At 42.2% G+C, this 15000-nt stretch overlaps 1 protein-coding gene across 2 annotated transcripts; it reads left to right on the top strand.

Moving 5' to 3' along the window:
• The first annotated feature begins 2845 nt into the window (after positions 1-2845).
• Positions 2846-8567, top strand: LOC143292473 (uncharacterized). Of its 2 annotated transcripts, none has more exons than XM_076602789.1 (4): positions 2846-3002; positions 5453-5534; positions 5885-6012; positions 7600-8567. In XM_076602789.1, exons 1-4 carry the CDS (start codon positions 2948-2950, stop codon positions 7854-7856), a joined length of 522 nt encoding a protein of 173 aa, XP_076458904.1. In that variant the 5' UTR covers positions 2846-2947; the 3' UTR covers positions 7857-8567. The 2 variants fall into 2 exon arrangements, with proteins under 2 accessions (XP_076458904.1, XP_076458913.1); XM_076602798.1 differs by having other exon boundaries at positions 2847-3002; positions 5888-6012.
• The last annotated feature ends 6433 nt before the right edge of the window (positions 8568-15000 follow it).

The following is a 15000-nucleotide window of genomic DNA, read 5'->3' as shown; positions in this document are numbered from 1 at the left end:
TGCCTACCTGGATATAGCCGATTGACAGCTGCCATTGGGCGCTCATCATTCGTTTCCTGTCTCATTTAATCGGATTTCAGGCATGCATATATATATATATATATATATATATATATACACTCAGACAGATATGTAACATTTTACGTGCATGACTGTTTTGTTTATTTACCCCGCGATGTAGCAGCCATACTCCGTTTTGGGGGGTGTGCATGCTTGATTTGTTCTTATTTCCATAACCCACCGAACACTGACATGGATCACAGGATCTTTAACGCACTAGCAGGTCTGAACATCTATTGACCTGGGAGATCGGAAAAATCTCCACTATTTACCTACCACGCGCTGTCACCGAGATTCGAACCCGGGATCCTCAAACTGAAACGCTTTAACCATTCAGCTATTGCGCCCGTCATCCCCTTCATTACACGCAGTCTTGCCGAATCGTTGTGCAGTCAACCCACTAAACGTAATGTGAAGTCTATTGTTACCCGATAAGTCTGTCCGATAAGACAGAACACATAGCTCTGATCCACCCACTTATCCACCTCCTACACGCCTTAACTCACTCAGTACGGCCAGTCCTCTCTTCTCCTCTACGCAGACCCCTCGGATGTCCATTGGGTGTCTGAATGACCCAACCTTTAGCTTCCGTCGTCAGAATTGTGGTATTCTTTGTCAACATTCACCTCTTCAGTATAAGAGCCTTCCGCTTGCAATATTTTGATGATGGTAACTGGGGTGAAACGCTGTTAACGTCGTCTCTTTCGCCGTTCGTATGGAGAGAGTTAAAGCTGTGGCAGCAAGCCCCCAAGTGCGCATGAAGGAAGTTTTCAAACCAACAGATCAGAGCCTGATAAAAACGTCCTCTGCGCTCTGTTTGACGTACCCGCATACCTACTCCACGCACGCAGTATTGCTGATGTGGAAGCATTTTCAGTTATGTTATTGGGCCACAAACAAATGTTTTTAATCCAAGTGATTTTTTCACTCACACAGTAAACGACTGAAAGGCGATCATGTAGGCTGTTGGCCAACGTCATTTAAAGTCAGTCGGTTCGGTCCTGCGTGTTCATAATTGCATGCATCTGTAATGATAATCATGTTTCCTTGTTAAAGTGCACGCTTTACTTAAACTGCTATGTTTATATCAGTCAGTGCATGTGTATGTTTATATTCGCAGTTACTGTTTGTTCAATAACCTGTGTGCGTGTGTGTGTGTGTGTGTGTGTGTGTGTGTGTGCGCGTGTGTATGTATGCGCGTATGTGTGTATGTGTGCATTTTTCCTTCTTTGTTTTTCTTTTTTTTTGTCAAGGTCTATTTCCCTGTGTGTATTTGTATGAGTGAGTGAGTCATCGTGCGTGCGTGCGTGTGTGTACATTGTGTGTGCTTTCAGGTTTGTATGGGGGATGTGCTTTCAGCCACATGTGAAAATGATACACACACACACACACACACACACACACACACACACACACACACACACACACACACACTGACACTAAGACACACAAAAACACAAGTCTCATTGCCTTTCTGTCGACCATAAGCTCCGTGGTCTATGACCCAGTAATCTGAAAATGGATTACCCAGGCAGCGATCGCTCGACGTTGAAGGGGCCATGTTTCATGACTCAGTCTCCTGCACCACTGTGTTGAAATGGGTGACCACCCTGTAATTGCTCAATCACTGATAGGGCAATCGCAATCCGATTCGTGTTCAAGACCTAATGCACCAGACCACTGTTCTAAAAATAGGTGGACAGTGCATGCTTTCTTTGAGCCGCTTTGCTAACTGAAACCAGCGGAAGTGTTCAATTAGCCATTTTGCTACTCGTATCAGAACAGCGCGAAGCGTTATCTTCATGTATGTAGCCGAGCGCTCAGCTGGCTTAACGGCAAGCTTTCACTTGCTCGCAGCGGGAGCTAAGCTGACATAGCGCAGCTGGCTTCAGCTTTCCTGGCCAATGAGTTATCCATCTAATTTTATAACAGTGGCCCCAGATAGCCTCAGACGGACTAAGTAGACAGCCCTTCGTCTTCAGACGCTGGATACTGTGAGGGCGATCTGGGGCGACAGGACGTTAAGACCAAGATGGCAAATCTTTAGCCGGACCCCAAAGAGTTAACGCAATCAACAACAACATCAACAACAACAGCAGCAGCAAGGAGGAAGAGAGAGAGAGAGAGAGAGAGAGAGAGAGAGAGAGAGAGAGAGAGAGAGAGAAATGTGTGTGTGTGTGTGTGTGTGTGTGTGTGTGTGTGTGTGTGTGTGTGTGTGTGTGTGTGTGTGTGTGTGTGTGTGCTCGCGCACGCTTTCACAACCTATCTGGCACCTGTGCTTGGACGTTCCTGTCCGATTTGTTGCATGTTATTTTCAGCAGTCATATGTGTTTCATATCAACTGCTTTCAGTCAACGTTCGCTTGCTTCGCTGACAAATAAAACGAACAATTGACAGCTTCTTCTTCGTCCTCTTCACTGTTCACGGTAAATGTACAACCTACCATAAATACGGTTACCTGCATACCTATCACCAATATATAGCTAACACCTAAGTAGAACTAACTGATCTGTCTGATCGGGAACCGCACGTAAGTTAGCGCTTGGAAAATACATACGTATTTCTGAGGTGGGTTCGATTGGTCTGTTTGTAGCACAGATCGAGTTCACTCTACGTCAAGCAACGATTTACATGAAACAATTTTGCCCCCAACCCCCAAACCTGCCCCCTCCCCCCTCCCTCCCCCCCAGTGTCGATCAGACGTGGAGAGCTCGTACAGAGATCCATGATCGATCAGTGCCAACGTATATAGGTACATATATTCACAGAGCCAATATCGTGTTGTGTTTTTGTTGGCAGTGTCGCAATATCAAGTTTAAGGGGGGTGAGCTGGTGTGTTTTGTCATTTTCTCGAGCAGAGTAAGAGCAGTACACAGCAGATACCGCGATGGCAGGGCTGGCTACACGAGTTCTGGTGTTCTTGGTGGTGTTCTGCCTGGTTGGTGAGTCTTGTGTGTGTGTGTGTGTGTGTGTGTGTGTGTGTGTGTGTGTGCGTGTGAATCTGTGTGTCTGTGTATCTGGTTGTCTGTGTGTCTGTGTGTCTGCGTATCTATGTGTGTCTGCGTGTTTGCGTGTGTGTGTGTGTGTGTGTGTGTGTGTGTGTGTGTGTGTGTGTGTGTGTGTGTGATATTGTGCGTGTCTGTTTGTCAGTCTGTGCGTCTGTGTGTTGTGTATCTGTGTGTTTGTATGATTGTATGAAGGGCGCAATAGCCGGGTGGTTAAAGCTTTGGACTTTCAAACTGAGGGTCCCGGGTTCGAATCTCGGTAACGGCACCTGGTGGGGTAAAGGGCGGAGAATTTTCCGATCTCCTAGGTCAACATATGTGCAGAACTGCCTGCGCCTGAACCTCCTTCGTGTGTATACGCAAGCAGAAGGTCAAATACGCACGTTGAAAATCATGTAATCCATGTCAGCGTTTGGTGGGTTATGGAAGCAAGAACATGCCAAGGAAAACGGAGTATGGCTGCCTACATGGCGGGGTAAAAACGGTTATACACGTAAAAGCCCGTTCGTGTACATACGAGTGAACGTGGGAGTTGCAGCCCACGAACGAAGAAGAAGAAGTATGATTGTTTATGTATGTGTGTGTGTACTATTCTTTTTTTTTTTTTTTTTTATTTCCTTTTTTTTCAGTGATCACTTTCTAAAAATAACAAAATCACAATTAATGGACAATCGAAAACAAACAACAATAGCAAGTAAAATCAAGAGGCAGGGCCTTCAAGACTCAATTGCGTAGAAGAAAAAAGAAGTAAAAAATGATATGGATAAACTGGCAAACACACAGACACACAATTTGATCTAGATCTATAAGTGTGTGTGTGTGTGTGTGTGTGTGTGTGTGTGTGTGTGTGTGTGTGTGTGTGTTGGGTCTTACTGAATCAGGGTTATCACAAAAATCTGTAATGTGATGAAAATGTGTTGTGAATGTCATTTTTTTCTAATACTAATTGTAATCATAAAGCAGACAGGCACGTTGTTATTACCCATTATTGAATTTACCTTCCCTACCTCGAAACATCGCTGTCTGCTAGGAGTTACTTAGCATAATTATTTGTACTTGGCCTCCGAACGATATGAAAAACAGTACATTAAAGATTATGTTACTGTTTAAAAAAAAAAAAAAATTAATACATCTTTCAAATCTAGATATTGCATGTTTTACAGACTTCCACGTTTGGACGACTATAAATAGACGCACAGTTGGCAAAGGTCAAAGTTGTCTTCCTTCGTGCAAGCAGAATGCGACGTGCAACTGAAATCGTGCTGGGAAAATCGATTTTGTCTATTTGTATGCTTGTTGGAGACATTTATGCTGTAACACACACACACACACACACACACACACACACACACACACACGTGGATATATCCACGTGGCCTTCACAATCCTTCAGTTTCCCTCCACCACCAGCCCAAAATAAAGCACACGCAAAATCACACCATGGAAACACAAACAACGCACAGCAGTGTGTGTGCGTGTGTGTGTGTGTGTTGTGCAGAGGTTTCAGAAAAGTCGACAATAGTTTTGAACAGGTAAAAAAAAAAAAAAAAAAAAAAAAAAAAAAACCTCTCCAACAACTCTTTTACTTCAGCTGAACCCCGACCTGTCTCGTTCGATCGCCATCTTGCGCAGTCACACCTTTTCCTCTCACCCGCCCTATTCCAATCCACTTACCCACCTACCCACGCACCCACCCGGCTACCTTTCAATACGTTCAACCACATTCGTTCAGGTCTGTCTGCGTGTGGCCATACAACAGGCCTCTGGCTGGCTGTCTGGCTGTCCCCTCTTTCCACTTCCTTCACTCCAGCGCGCGCGCGCGCGCGCGCGTGTGTGTGTATGTGTGTGTGTGTGTTGTATATGTGTACAAACATAAACAACAGCAAGTGAAAAAAAAAAAAAAAAAAAAAAAAATATATATATATAAAAAAATATATATATATATATATGTATATAAACAACTCAGTATTACAGACAGCCTGTTGCTCTAGATACTGGTCACAGCATTTGACAGATGTCCATGTGCATATCATGTTGAGAATATGAACTTAGATTTTGTCATAGGCATGTACATTATTGTCTTTGTCGTGATTTCCCCTTAAATATTTAAGCTCATGATAAATATGTAAATAAACACACACAGATAAAAGATAGGTCACAGGATAATACATTCAGCAGGATCAATGCAATGTTTCTCTTATTATTATTATTATTAGTAGTAGTAGTAGTAGTAGTATTGTTTAAACGGATTTGGGGCTGCTATAAACGGTGGTGTTGTCTTATTTGATGATAATGATGATGATGATGATGATGACGGTGATGTTCATGATGATGTTCATGATGATGTTCATGATGATGTTGACGTGATGCCTCGTTATCTGCTGCAGTCAACTTGCGAGAAGCTGAGGGATCTAGAAGAAGTGGCCGATCCCGGTACAGATCAAGCCGATACAGATCCTCTTCGACCAGGTGAGTGGACTGTGTGTGTGTGTGTGTGTGTGTGTGTGCGTGCATGCGTGTATGTGTGAGCATGCGTAGAGATCGCGCGTGCGTGTGTGTGTGCGTGCGGATGTGTGTATGTTTGTATATGTGTGTGTGTGTGTGTGTGTGTGTGTGTGTGTGTGTGTGTTTGCCTGCGTGAGCATGTGTTTCTGTGCTTCAATATCTCTCTTTGTGTATAGGTAGCGACCAGACAATGACGAAGACGATGACGAAGACGATGACGGCAGAGGCGGTCACTACTACGGCTCTTATGCTAAGACCGATGACGAAGATGATGATAGTGATGACGATGTGAAGGCACTGTACGATTTCTTTAGCAGCACTTCAGGCGGTGGCAAAGGATGGATCGGTGGCGTCGTGATTGGCGGCATCGCTGTCACTGCCGTCATCGTCTTCCTCCTCATCAAGTTCAGGCACAAGTTGCCCTGTTTCTCGAAGACCACAGGTAAGTTCAGGTGAACGCGAACACAAGGCGATTCCAAAAAAAAAGCACAAAACAAAACAAACAAAAAACAACAACAAAAAACAAAAGGAGAACCAGGAAGATGTAGAAACTACACAACTGTAGTACAATTAGCGTCTGGCCTGCCTACACAACTGCAGCAAATTTAGTGTCTGGCCTGCCTACACAACTGCAGCAAAATTAGCGTCTGGCTTGCCTACACAACTATAGTACAATTAGCGTCTGGCCTGCCTACACAACTGTAGCAAAATTAGCATCTTTCCTGCCTACACAAGTACAGCAAATTTAGCGTCTGGCCTGCCTACACAACTGTAGCAAAATTAGCGTCTTGTGTGCCTACACAACTGCAGGAAAATTAGCAGCTGGCCTGCCTACACAACTGTAGCAAAATTAGCGTCTTGCGTTCCTACACAACTGCAGCAAAATTAGCAGCTAGCCTGCCTACACAACTGCAGCAAAATTAGCAGCTAGCCTGCCTACACAACTGCAGCAAAATTAGCAGCTAGCCTGCCTACACAACTGCAGCAAAACTAGCAGCTAGCCTGCCTACACAGCTGCAGCAAAATTAGCGTCTTGCCTGCCTACACAACTGCAGCAAATTTAGCGTCTTGCCTGCCCACACAACTGTAGCAAAATCAGCGTCTGGCCTGCCTGCTCTAATTAATACCGTCAGACACAGACACCTCTGCAGTCACGCAGACGCGCGCGCATCCTCCTATGAATGACATGTACGCACGGACCCACTTATATACATAATTATGAATGAAGGCAAGGACGTGCGAATACACACATGCACACATGCACAACGTTACATAATGTTTACTGTTTGTTATAACATTGCAAAAAAAAAAAAAAAAAAAAAAAATTAAAAAAGGGGGAAAAAAAAGGAAAAAAAAGAGAAAAAAGAAAGGGCGTGGGTATGGGAAGAAGAAGAACGCAGACGAATGATAGTCCTGAAATTTGTTGCATAATGACAACGCGGTAACAATCTCACTATCTTCTTCTTTCTCTTCTTCTTCTTCTCTGTTCGTGTGCTGCAATTCTCACGTTCACTCGTACGTACACGAGCGGGCGTTTACGTGTATAACCATTTTTACCCTGCCTTGTAGGCAGCCATACTCCCCTTTCGTTGGTGTGCATGTTGGGTATGTTCTTGTTTCCATAACCCACCGAACGCTGACATGGATTACAGGATCTTTAACGTGACGTATTTGATCTTCTGTTTGCTTATACACACGAAGGGGGTTCAGGCACTAAGCAGGTCTGCACATATCTTGCTGACCTGGGAGATCGGAAAAAACCTTCACCCTTTACCCACCAGGCGCCGTCATCGTAATTCGAACCCGGGACCCTCAGATTGAAAGTCTAACACTTTGACCACTCGGCTATTGCCGGCGCCGTGAATCCCACTATCAATATTTGGTGTGATTTCCTCACTTTTTTCCCCTTCTTTTTAATATTACATTTTGTAAACGACGACGACAACAACAAAATGTTACATGTATGTGAAACTTACATTCATTCAAGCATTTCTCTGATTTTTGTTTGTTTGTTTGTTTTTTGTTTCAGTGCCCACAACCAAAGTAGGCGCCGCCCCAGTGACGTATATTACGGACAACACCAAACCCATGGACCACAACAGCACCAGCTTCAAGTCCGATGACCCCTACAGTGCCCTCCCCCCTCCCTGGACAAAGGGCAACACTCTCCCTCCTCTGACCCAGGCTACCTACCCCCCTCCCCCTCCCCCAGCCTACTCCCCACCCCCAGCCTACCCCTGCTCCCCACCCCCAGCCTATGACAGTCATGGAGGCGCTCTGCCCTGATCTTGCCGGCAACCTAAACAACACTGAGCTTACCCCTACTGCACTGGTCTAAGGAAACACATTATTTTGCGAAACAGCGCATGGGGTGGCCAACGAAACAACAACAACAACAGCAACAGTTTTCAGTTTCAGTAGCTCAAAGAGGCGTCACTGCGTTCGGACAAAACCATATACGCTACACCACATCTGCCAAGCAGATGCCTGACCAGCAGCGTAACCCAACGTGCTTAGTCAGGCCTTGAGGAAAAAAAGGGGGGGGGGGGATAAATAATAGATAAGCTTACATGAATAAATAAATAAATAAATAATAATTATAATTTAGAAAACAGCAACAACAACAACAAAATCCTTATTTTCTTATTTACTAATCTATTGACTGTATGGTAGATTGTCTAAATTACTTACGGTTCTATTTATCATTATCTTATTTCAATGTTGTTTCTATTTTTTCATATATTTTTTTAGGGGGTGAATTGTTTTTACTTGTTCGTGTTTTCTCAACCCCCTGAGCGATGCCTTGGGTTCATGTGTAAGTGAGGCATCTGCTTCCTTTTTCTTCCCTCGTGAAGGAGATGTGATGTAGCGAATATGGATCAGTGCGCACGTTTTGACGCATTAAAAAAAAGAAAAGAAGTAAAACGGAAACTTGTACATACTCATGTAACCTATTTCTAAGTCGTCCCCTTTGATGCTGGGAACTGAACAGTATTTTTTTTTCTTTTTTTTTTCTTTAAGATGTGTTAACTCACTCGCTGCCATTGTCCGCATATGCGGACATCGTCGGAGAAAGCGTTGGATGCCAATGTCCGCATATGCGGACTTGGATTTTAAAAAGTCGTGCTGTCGGAGTGACGCGTTGGATGCGAAAATCAAAAGCAGATGTGATATCTTACGTCACCTCTGGTCAGCTTTTCATTCACACACGCTGCGTGTGTGTCGCGATAAGCTCAACCGCACTTGATAACAAAGCGTGCCCCCTGTCAGCTTTGTAAGTTGTTTGACAAGATGGCGTCACGGCGAAGTGTTCGACACGGTCGGAGAGGTGAAATGTTACTCAGCGTCGAAGATGCTTTGGAAATGATCCAACTGAAGGCTCTGATGTCGAAGGAGATAATGTTGATTCTTCGGACAGTTAATTTGAACCAGATCCCGATGAACTAGAAACAGATTCGGCCACTGAAGAGAGTGTTTACAATGGAGAGGAAAGTGAGGAACATGTGCCAGCAGATGAGACAGACACAGACGACGAAACCACTGAGGAAATGGACGATTTTGCAAGTGTTTTCACCAGTGATTGGACTGACAATTTTTCCTTTTTCCCTCTTGCACATCCCTTCACTGGCATACCAGGTTTGTCAGCTGACTGGCCAGTCAACACCCAGCCGGTTGAGTTTTTTTCTTTGTTCTTTGATTTTCATTATGTAGAGACAATATTTTTTCTTGTATGAGTGAATTTCAACTTTCTTCACCACCTGTTCATACTTCATTGCATGCACTAGGTCTTCAGTTCCTCAAATAGTGTTAGAATGTGATGTGGAACATGTTGGTGTACCTTTATGATGGGTGCAAAAATGCTAAAAAATACACAAAATATGGATACCGCGATCAGCATCAAGACGGTGAGTAAATACTTTGATTTTTTGCACACATATGGAACAACATTCCTTGCATACATATACTAAATATCAATTGTCTGGGTGTTTATTTGGTTTTTTTACAATTTTTTCCCCATCCTATACAAACCCTGGGTTTTCAGGGATTGGCAAGGGCAAAACCTCTTGGCATGGAGTGAGTTAAAGATGTTTAAGGCCAATATTTTCTCTGGAAGTGTTTGATAAAAAAAATGAAAATAAATAAATAAAACCAGATAATTAAGACAATATAATCATGTGAAAGCTATACCGACCTTTTGTGTATATTCATCCTCAAGAGTGAGAGTTCTAATCTAGGCTAATTGTGTGTGTGTGCTTGAGGCTTTTTTGTTTTGACTGTCGGTATGTTTTATTTTCCTAGATTGTTTAATATGTTACTTCACGTTTTGACGTTGCAGTGTTATACACTTCTTCCGTTGTGTGTGTGCCTCATGCAGTGAATTAGATTGTTGATATATATCTATATTTATTTATTTATTTTATTTTATTTATTTATTATTTTATTTTATTTTATATTTTTTTATTTATTTTATTTTATTTATTTATTTTTTTTTTGCTTTTCATACCACTGGAGGTATGTGTATAACAATTAGAACTTCTTTTTTTTCTTTTTTCTTTTTTTTTTCTTTTTTTTTTGTACTTTCTGATAGCCAGCAGAGCATTTGTACGAGCGAAAAACAAAACAAAAACAGTTTTAAGAGTTTTTGAAACACAGTAAAGAATATAATTGGATTTTTTTCCATATTATTCTATCTTATTTTATTTTATTTTATTTTCATTTTTATCTGATTTTATTCTAACTTTTTTTTCTTCTTTTTTTTTTAATATGCTTTTTTTTTCATAAGGCCTGAGTAAGCACGTTCGGACATTTTTTTTTAATTTTTAGTTTTTCATCTTAAGAATTTGCTTTTATGTGTCCTGTGTCCCGGACCGCATTGCTTAAGGCACTCAAAGTGAACCAATAATAAGAAATGTGTGCATGTATTTATACAAAGCCTTATTAGAAGCACCATTATGCTGAGCTGAATTAACTAACTGCTTATAGTGTGCTTTTATAATGCCTTCTGTCAGTGTATTACTATTTCAGTGAGTTACTCTGCAAATTCGTGTGAATTATTCATAAATAATGTACCCCCTTCATAAGGGGCCATGCCATATACTGATTAAACTTTTGGAGTTGAGTTCCAGTTCGAGTTCGAGTTCCAGTTCCAGTTCGAGTTCTATCTCTCTCTCTCGCTCTCTCTCTCTCTCTCTCTTTTTCTGTGTGTGTGTGTGTGTGTGTGTGTGTGTGTGTGTGTGTGTGTGTGTGTGTGTGCAAGAACGTAGTAAACTGTCTTTTACTTTCACAGTTGAAGAATAATATTATTTCTCGTGGCTTGAAGTAAGGGACATAAATAGAAACATTTGCATGCGCGGCGCTCGTGAATTCGCTCCCTTTAATTATTACGTAAACCCTTCAATACAAATTGAACACAGGTCAGTCTTCGTGTGTGTGTGTGTATGTGTGTGTGTGTGTGTGTGTGTGTGTGTGTGTGTGTGTGTGTGTGTGTGTGTGTGTGTGTGTGTGAAGTGATGTCAAGTAACAATTCCATTTTTCCCCATCAAAGCAACTGAAGATAAATAAGAGGAGAATAAAAAGCGACAACAGAAAGTATATTTTGGAAAAAGAAAAAGAAAAGAAGAAGACAAGAAATGGAGAAGAATAAAGAGAGAAAAGAAATACATAATACAAAAAAAAAAAAAAAATAAATAAAGAAAAAAAAAAAGAAAGAAGAAGCAAAATGCATCCTGCATTTTGTTTCTTTCACACGAAGGAAAGCAAATATATCATTATGCTCGGGCACAAGTACTACCGAAACCCCGTTTTACAAACCCGTTTCCCGGTTGGGAATAGAAGTAGCAATACACACAACATAAATAATAAATGCAGCAGTGTGTGTGTGTGTGTGTGTGTGTGTGTGTGTCACAGAGAGAGAGAGAGAGAGAGAGTATACCCGGTGTGCATAATTACATTTGTGACGTGAAAGAGAATTTTTTTTTTTTTTATATGAGACATGGAAATTCAGGGTGTGGAAACAAAGTATAGAGAATCGAATCAATTACCCATGAATTCAACTGATCAATGAAAACAGGTAGAGTCAAGTGTCAGAATTCTTACAGGAAATAAGCTAGTGTACATTGGATTAACTTACAACAACAACAACATCAATAACAACAAAATGTAGGTTATGGATGAAGACTTGAACCATACACTTTTGTAACTGAGTTTTAGGAAAGTAAGGATGAATTCTTAACTGAAAAATAATGCAGTATAGTAGGATACAAAATACAGAATAATTTATTATCTCAACAGGGGAAATTCATTTGTGGTTTAAAACACATAAACAATACACCAAAATCATAATCATTCAACCTGCATACATAAAAGACGTAATATGTTACGATGTCAAGCTAGAGCAACCCATGCGTACAATCAATAATCACAGTAAACAAAAACAACAACATCAACATCAACAGAAACCTTTAAAAGGTAAGTTATAGTAAACCATACATACATTATCACATCCATACATGTGCAGTACTTCTTCGTTTGTGGGTTGCAACATCCCATGTTCACTCATATGCACGCAAGTGGGTTTTTACGTGTATGACCGTTATTACCCCCGCAATGTAGGCAGCCATACTCCGTTTTCGGGGATATGCATGCTGGGTATGTTCTTGTTTCCATAACCTACCGAACGCTGACATGGATTACAGGATCTTTAACGTGCGTATTTGATCTTCTGCTTGTGCAATACAAAATCACAGATAAAGGATAGGGATAGAATAGGCATAAAATAGCGTACTGAAAATAGACATGAGACATATGATAACAATATGTTATTCATCGGGTATTTTGATTTCAGATCTCACATTCCATATTCATACACTCCAGAGTACATTTATAGTCACAATTCTCTCCTTTCTCTTTTTCATGAAAAAACATTAATGGAATGCAACCAGTCGTGTTGTTTTACAGTAAACGACTCTCTCTCTCTCTCTCTCTCTCTCTCTCTCTCTCTCTCTCTCTCTCTCTCTCTCTCTCTCTCTCCGCATCTTCACAAGTCATTGTTTCAGTCGTTCAGGTACTTTGCGAGGAATTCTGAAAGTGGCAGAGGATTAAGCAGAAAAAAAAAAAAAAAAAAGCTCAAGAAATTGCAAGTGCATCCCTGCATTTCACACATTTATTTGTACATAAAGCACAGACAAATGCGCACACAAACACATGACATTCATGCAGACACAGACACACACAGACACACAGACACACATACAGACACAGACAGACAGACAGACAGACAGACAGACAGACAGACACACACACACACACACACACACACGCACGCACGCACGCACGCACGCACGCACACACACACACACACACACACACACACACACACACACACACACACACACCACTCATAATTTCTATTCATTGACATGATAAAGTGATTGCTTTCATTTTCTTTTTCTGCATGAATAAGGAATCCGCTTTAAAAAAATACTGTTGATTACTGTTGTTCAAACAGTTTGTCGCTTCCTTGAAACTGACATATGCAACTGAAACTGACATGTGAGACCAAAAACTGAGAGTGATGACCAAGAGATGACTCAGTACCCCCTGTCTCAGTGAAAGAAGCTACGAGGAAGATAATCAATGTGAATGACGTCAAGAAGGACATGGGGCTGACAAATATCGAGAATCATTGTTTCAGTGTCAGTGTCAGTTTCAGTCCGTCAGTGTCCACGTGCCAAGGGGATAGGACTGTCCAGATATTGATTAGTCAGTTCAGCATGAAAGAGGGATGGAGTTGGGGGGTGGGGTGGGGGGTGTCTGCATCTGCTTTTGTCTGTCTGTCTGTTTGTCTGTGTACCAGTCAATGTGTATTTCTGTCTGTCTGCTTTATCTGTAACTATAGGTGTCTCTGTATCTCTGTCTGTTTCTCTGAAACACTCACTCACACACGCACACACACACACACACACACACACACACACACACACACACACACACACGCACGCACGCACGCACGCACACACACACACACACACACACACACACACACACACACACACACACACGCACGCACGCACAGACTCTGCCAGTCAGTCAGTCAGTCAGTCAGTCAGTCAGGTAGAGATAAAGACACCGTGAGAGTGACAGGGAGGCAGGAAAAGAGACAGATGACAACGAAACAGTCAACTCATTCTCAATACTCAAATGACAGGGGAAACAAATGCTTCATTACAAATACATAGAAAGTAAAGCATGATTGCCTCCCATGGGTGGACACTCTGGGATCCCCGACTGCGCGACGAAAAACATTCTGTTTGACAGGTGGTTACATGGAAGCAAACCAGACTTCTAACTAGTTTGAAACATACTTCTTCTTCTTCTTCTTCTTCTTCGCTCGTAGGCTGCAACTCCCACGTTCACTCTTATGTACAAGAGTGGGATCTGACGTTCGAAACACACGAATGCGAATGTTAATGCGTAAAAAGCGCGAGGAATATCCATCAATGCGCGCGCGCGCGCGCGCGCGCGCGCGTGTGTGTGTGTGTGTGTGTGTGTGTGTGTGTGTGTGTGTGTGTGTGTGTGTGTGTGTGTGTGTGTGTGTGTGTGTGCGCGTGTGTGTGTTTGTGTGTGTGTGTGTGTGTGTGTGTGTTCTTTCTTTAATTTAACATCTGTTCACTGTGTGTGTGTGTGTGTGTGTGTGTGTGTGTGTGTGTGTGTGTGTGTGTCTGTGTGTGTCTGTGTGTGTCTGTGTATGTGTGAGTGACTTGTGTGTGTGTCTGTGTATGTGTGAGTGACTCTGTGTGTGTGTGTGTGTGTGTGTGTGTGTGTGTGTGTGTGTGTGTGTGTGTGTGTGTGTGTGTGTGTGTGTGTGTGTGTGTGTGTGTGTGTGTGTATGTGTGTGTGTGTGTGAGAGAGAGTGTGTGGGTGTGTAATATTTATCTATCTGTCGATCTGCTGATTTGTCTGGTTGTTCGATTGACTCATCCATTTAAACGCTAAATCACCTGTACTCACGAGAGGAACACTGTTCAGACTACATCATTTAACGATCCCAAAATTATGAACACCTATGATATTGCCCTCATTGATTCAAAATATAATTTAAAAAATAATGATAATAAAATAAAGCTCCACAGTTGAATGGGTCCAACTGATACCCCCACACCCAGGTCAGATCACCTAGGTTTTACCTTGAAATCAAAACTTATTTTCAACACTACACTTTTTTTCCTTCATCGTGAAAAAAAAAATCGATTACATTAGCGCCTGGAGTGATTATATATTGACTCTATCATAGCATTCCCACTACGTTTCCAGGAGTAAGTTGCAAGCCCCATGAACATTCCACGGTGTTGCTTGGTGTGCATGCTTGCACTCCCCCCCCCTACACCCCCCCCTCCCGCGCCTCCCCTTCCCCCCTCACCCCCCGTACCCT

Source organism: Babylonia areolata, chromosome 1 (genome assembly GCF_041734735.1).
Source record: "Babylonia areolata isolate BAREFJ2019XMU chromosome 1, ASM4173473v1, whole genome shotgun sequence".
Lineage (NCBI taxonomy): Eukaryota > Metazoa > Mollusca > Gastropoda > Neogastropoda > Buccinidae > Babylonia > Babylonia areolata.
Note: the sequence above shows the minus strand (reverse complement) of the source record. Positions and strands in the feature narration are given on the sequence as shown.

Coding starts and splice junctions, on each gene's coding strand:
- LOC143292473 (XM_076602789.1), top strand. CDS start 2,948: ATGGCAGGGCTGGCTACACGAGTTCTGGTGTTCTTGGTGGTGTTCTGC. Junction 3,003..5,452: donor GGTGGTGTTCTGCCTGGTTG/GTGAGTCTTGTG, acceptor TATCTGCTGCAG/TCAACTTGCGAGAAGCTGAG. Junction 5,535..5,884: donor TACAGATCCTCTTCGACCAG/GTGAGTGGACTG, acceptor CGATTTCTTTAG/CAGCACTTCAGGCGGTGGCA.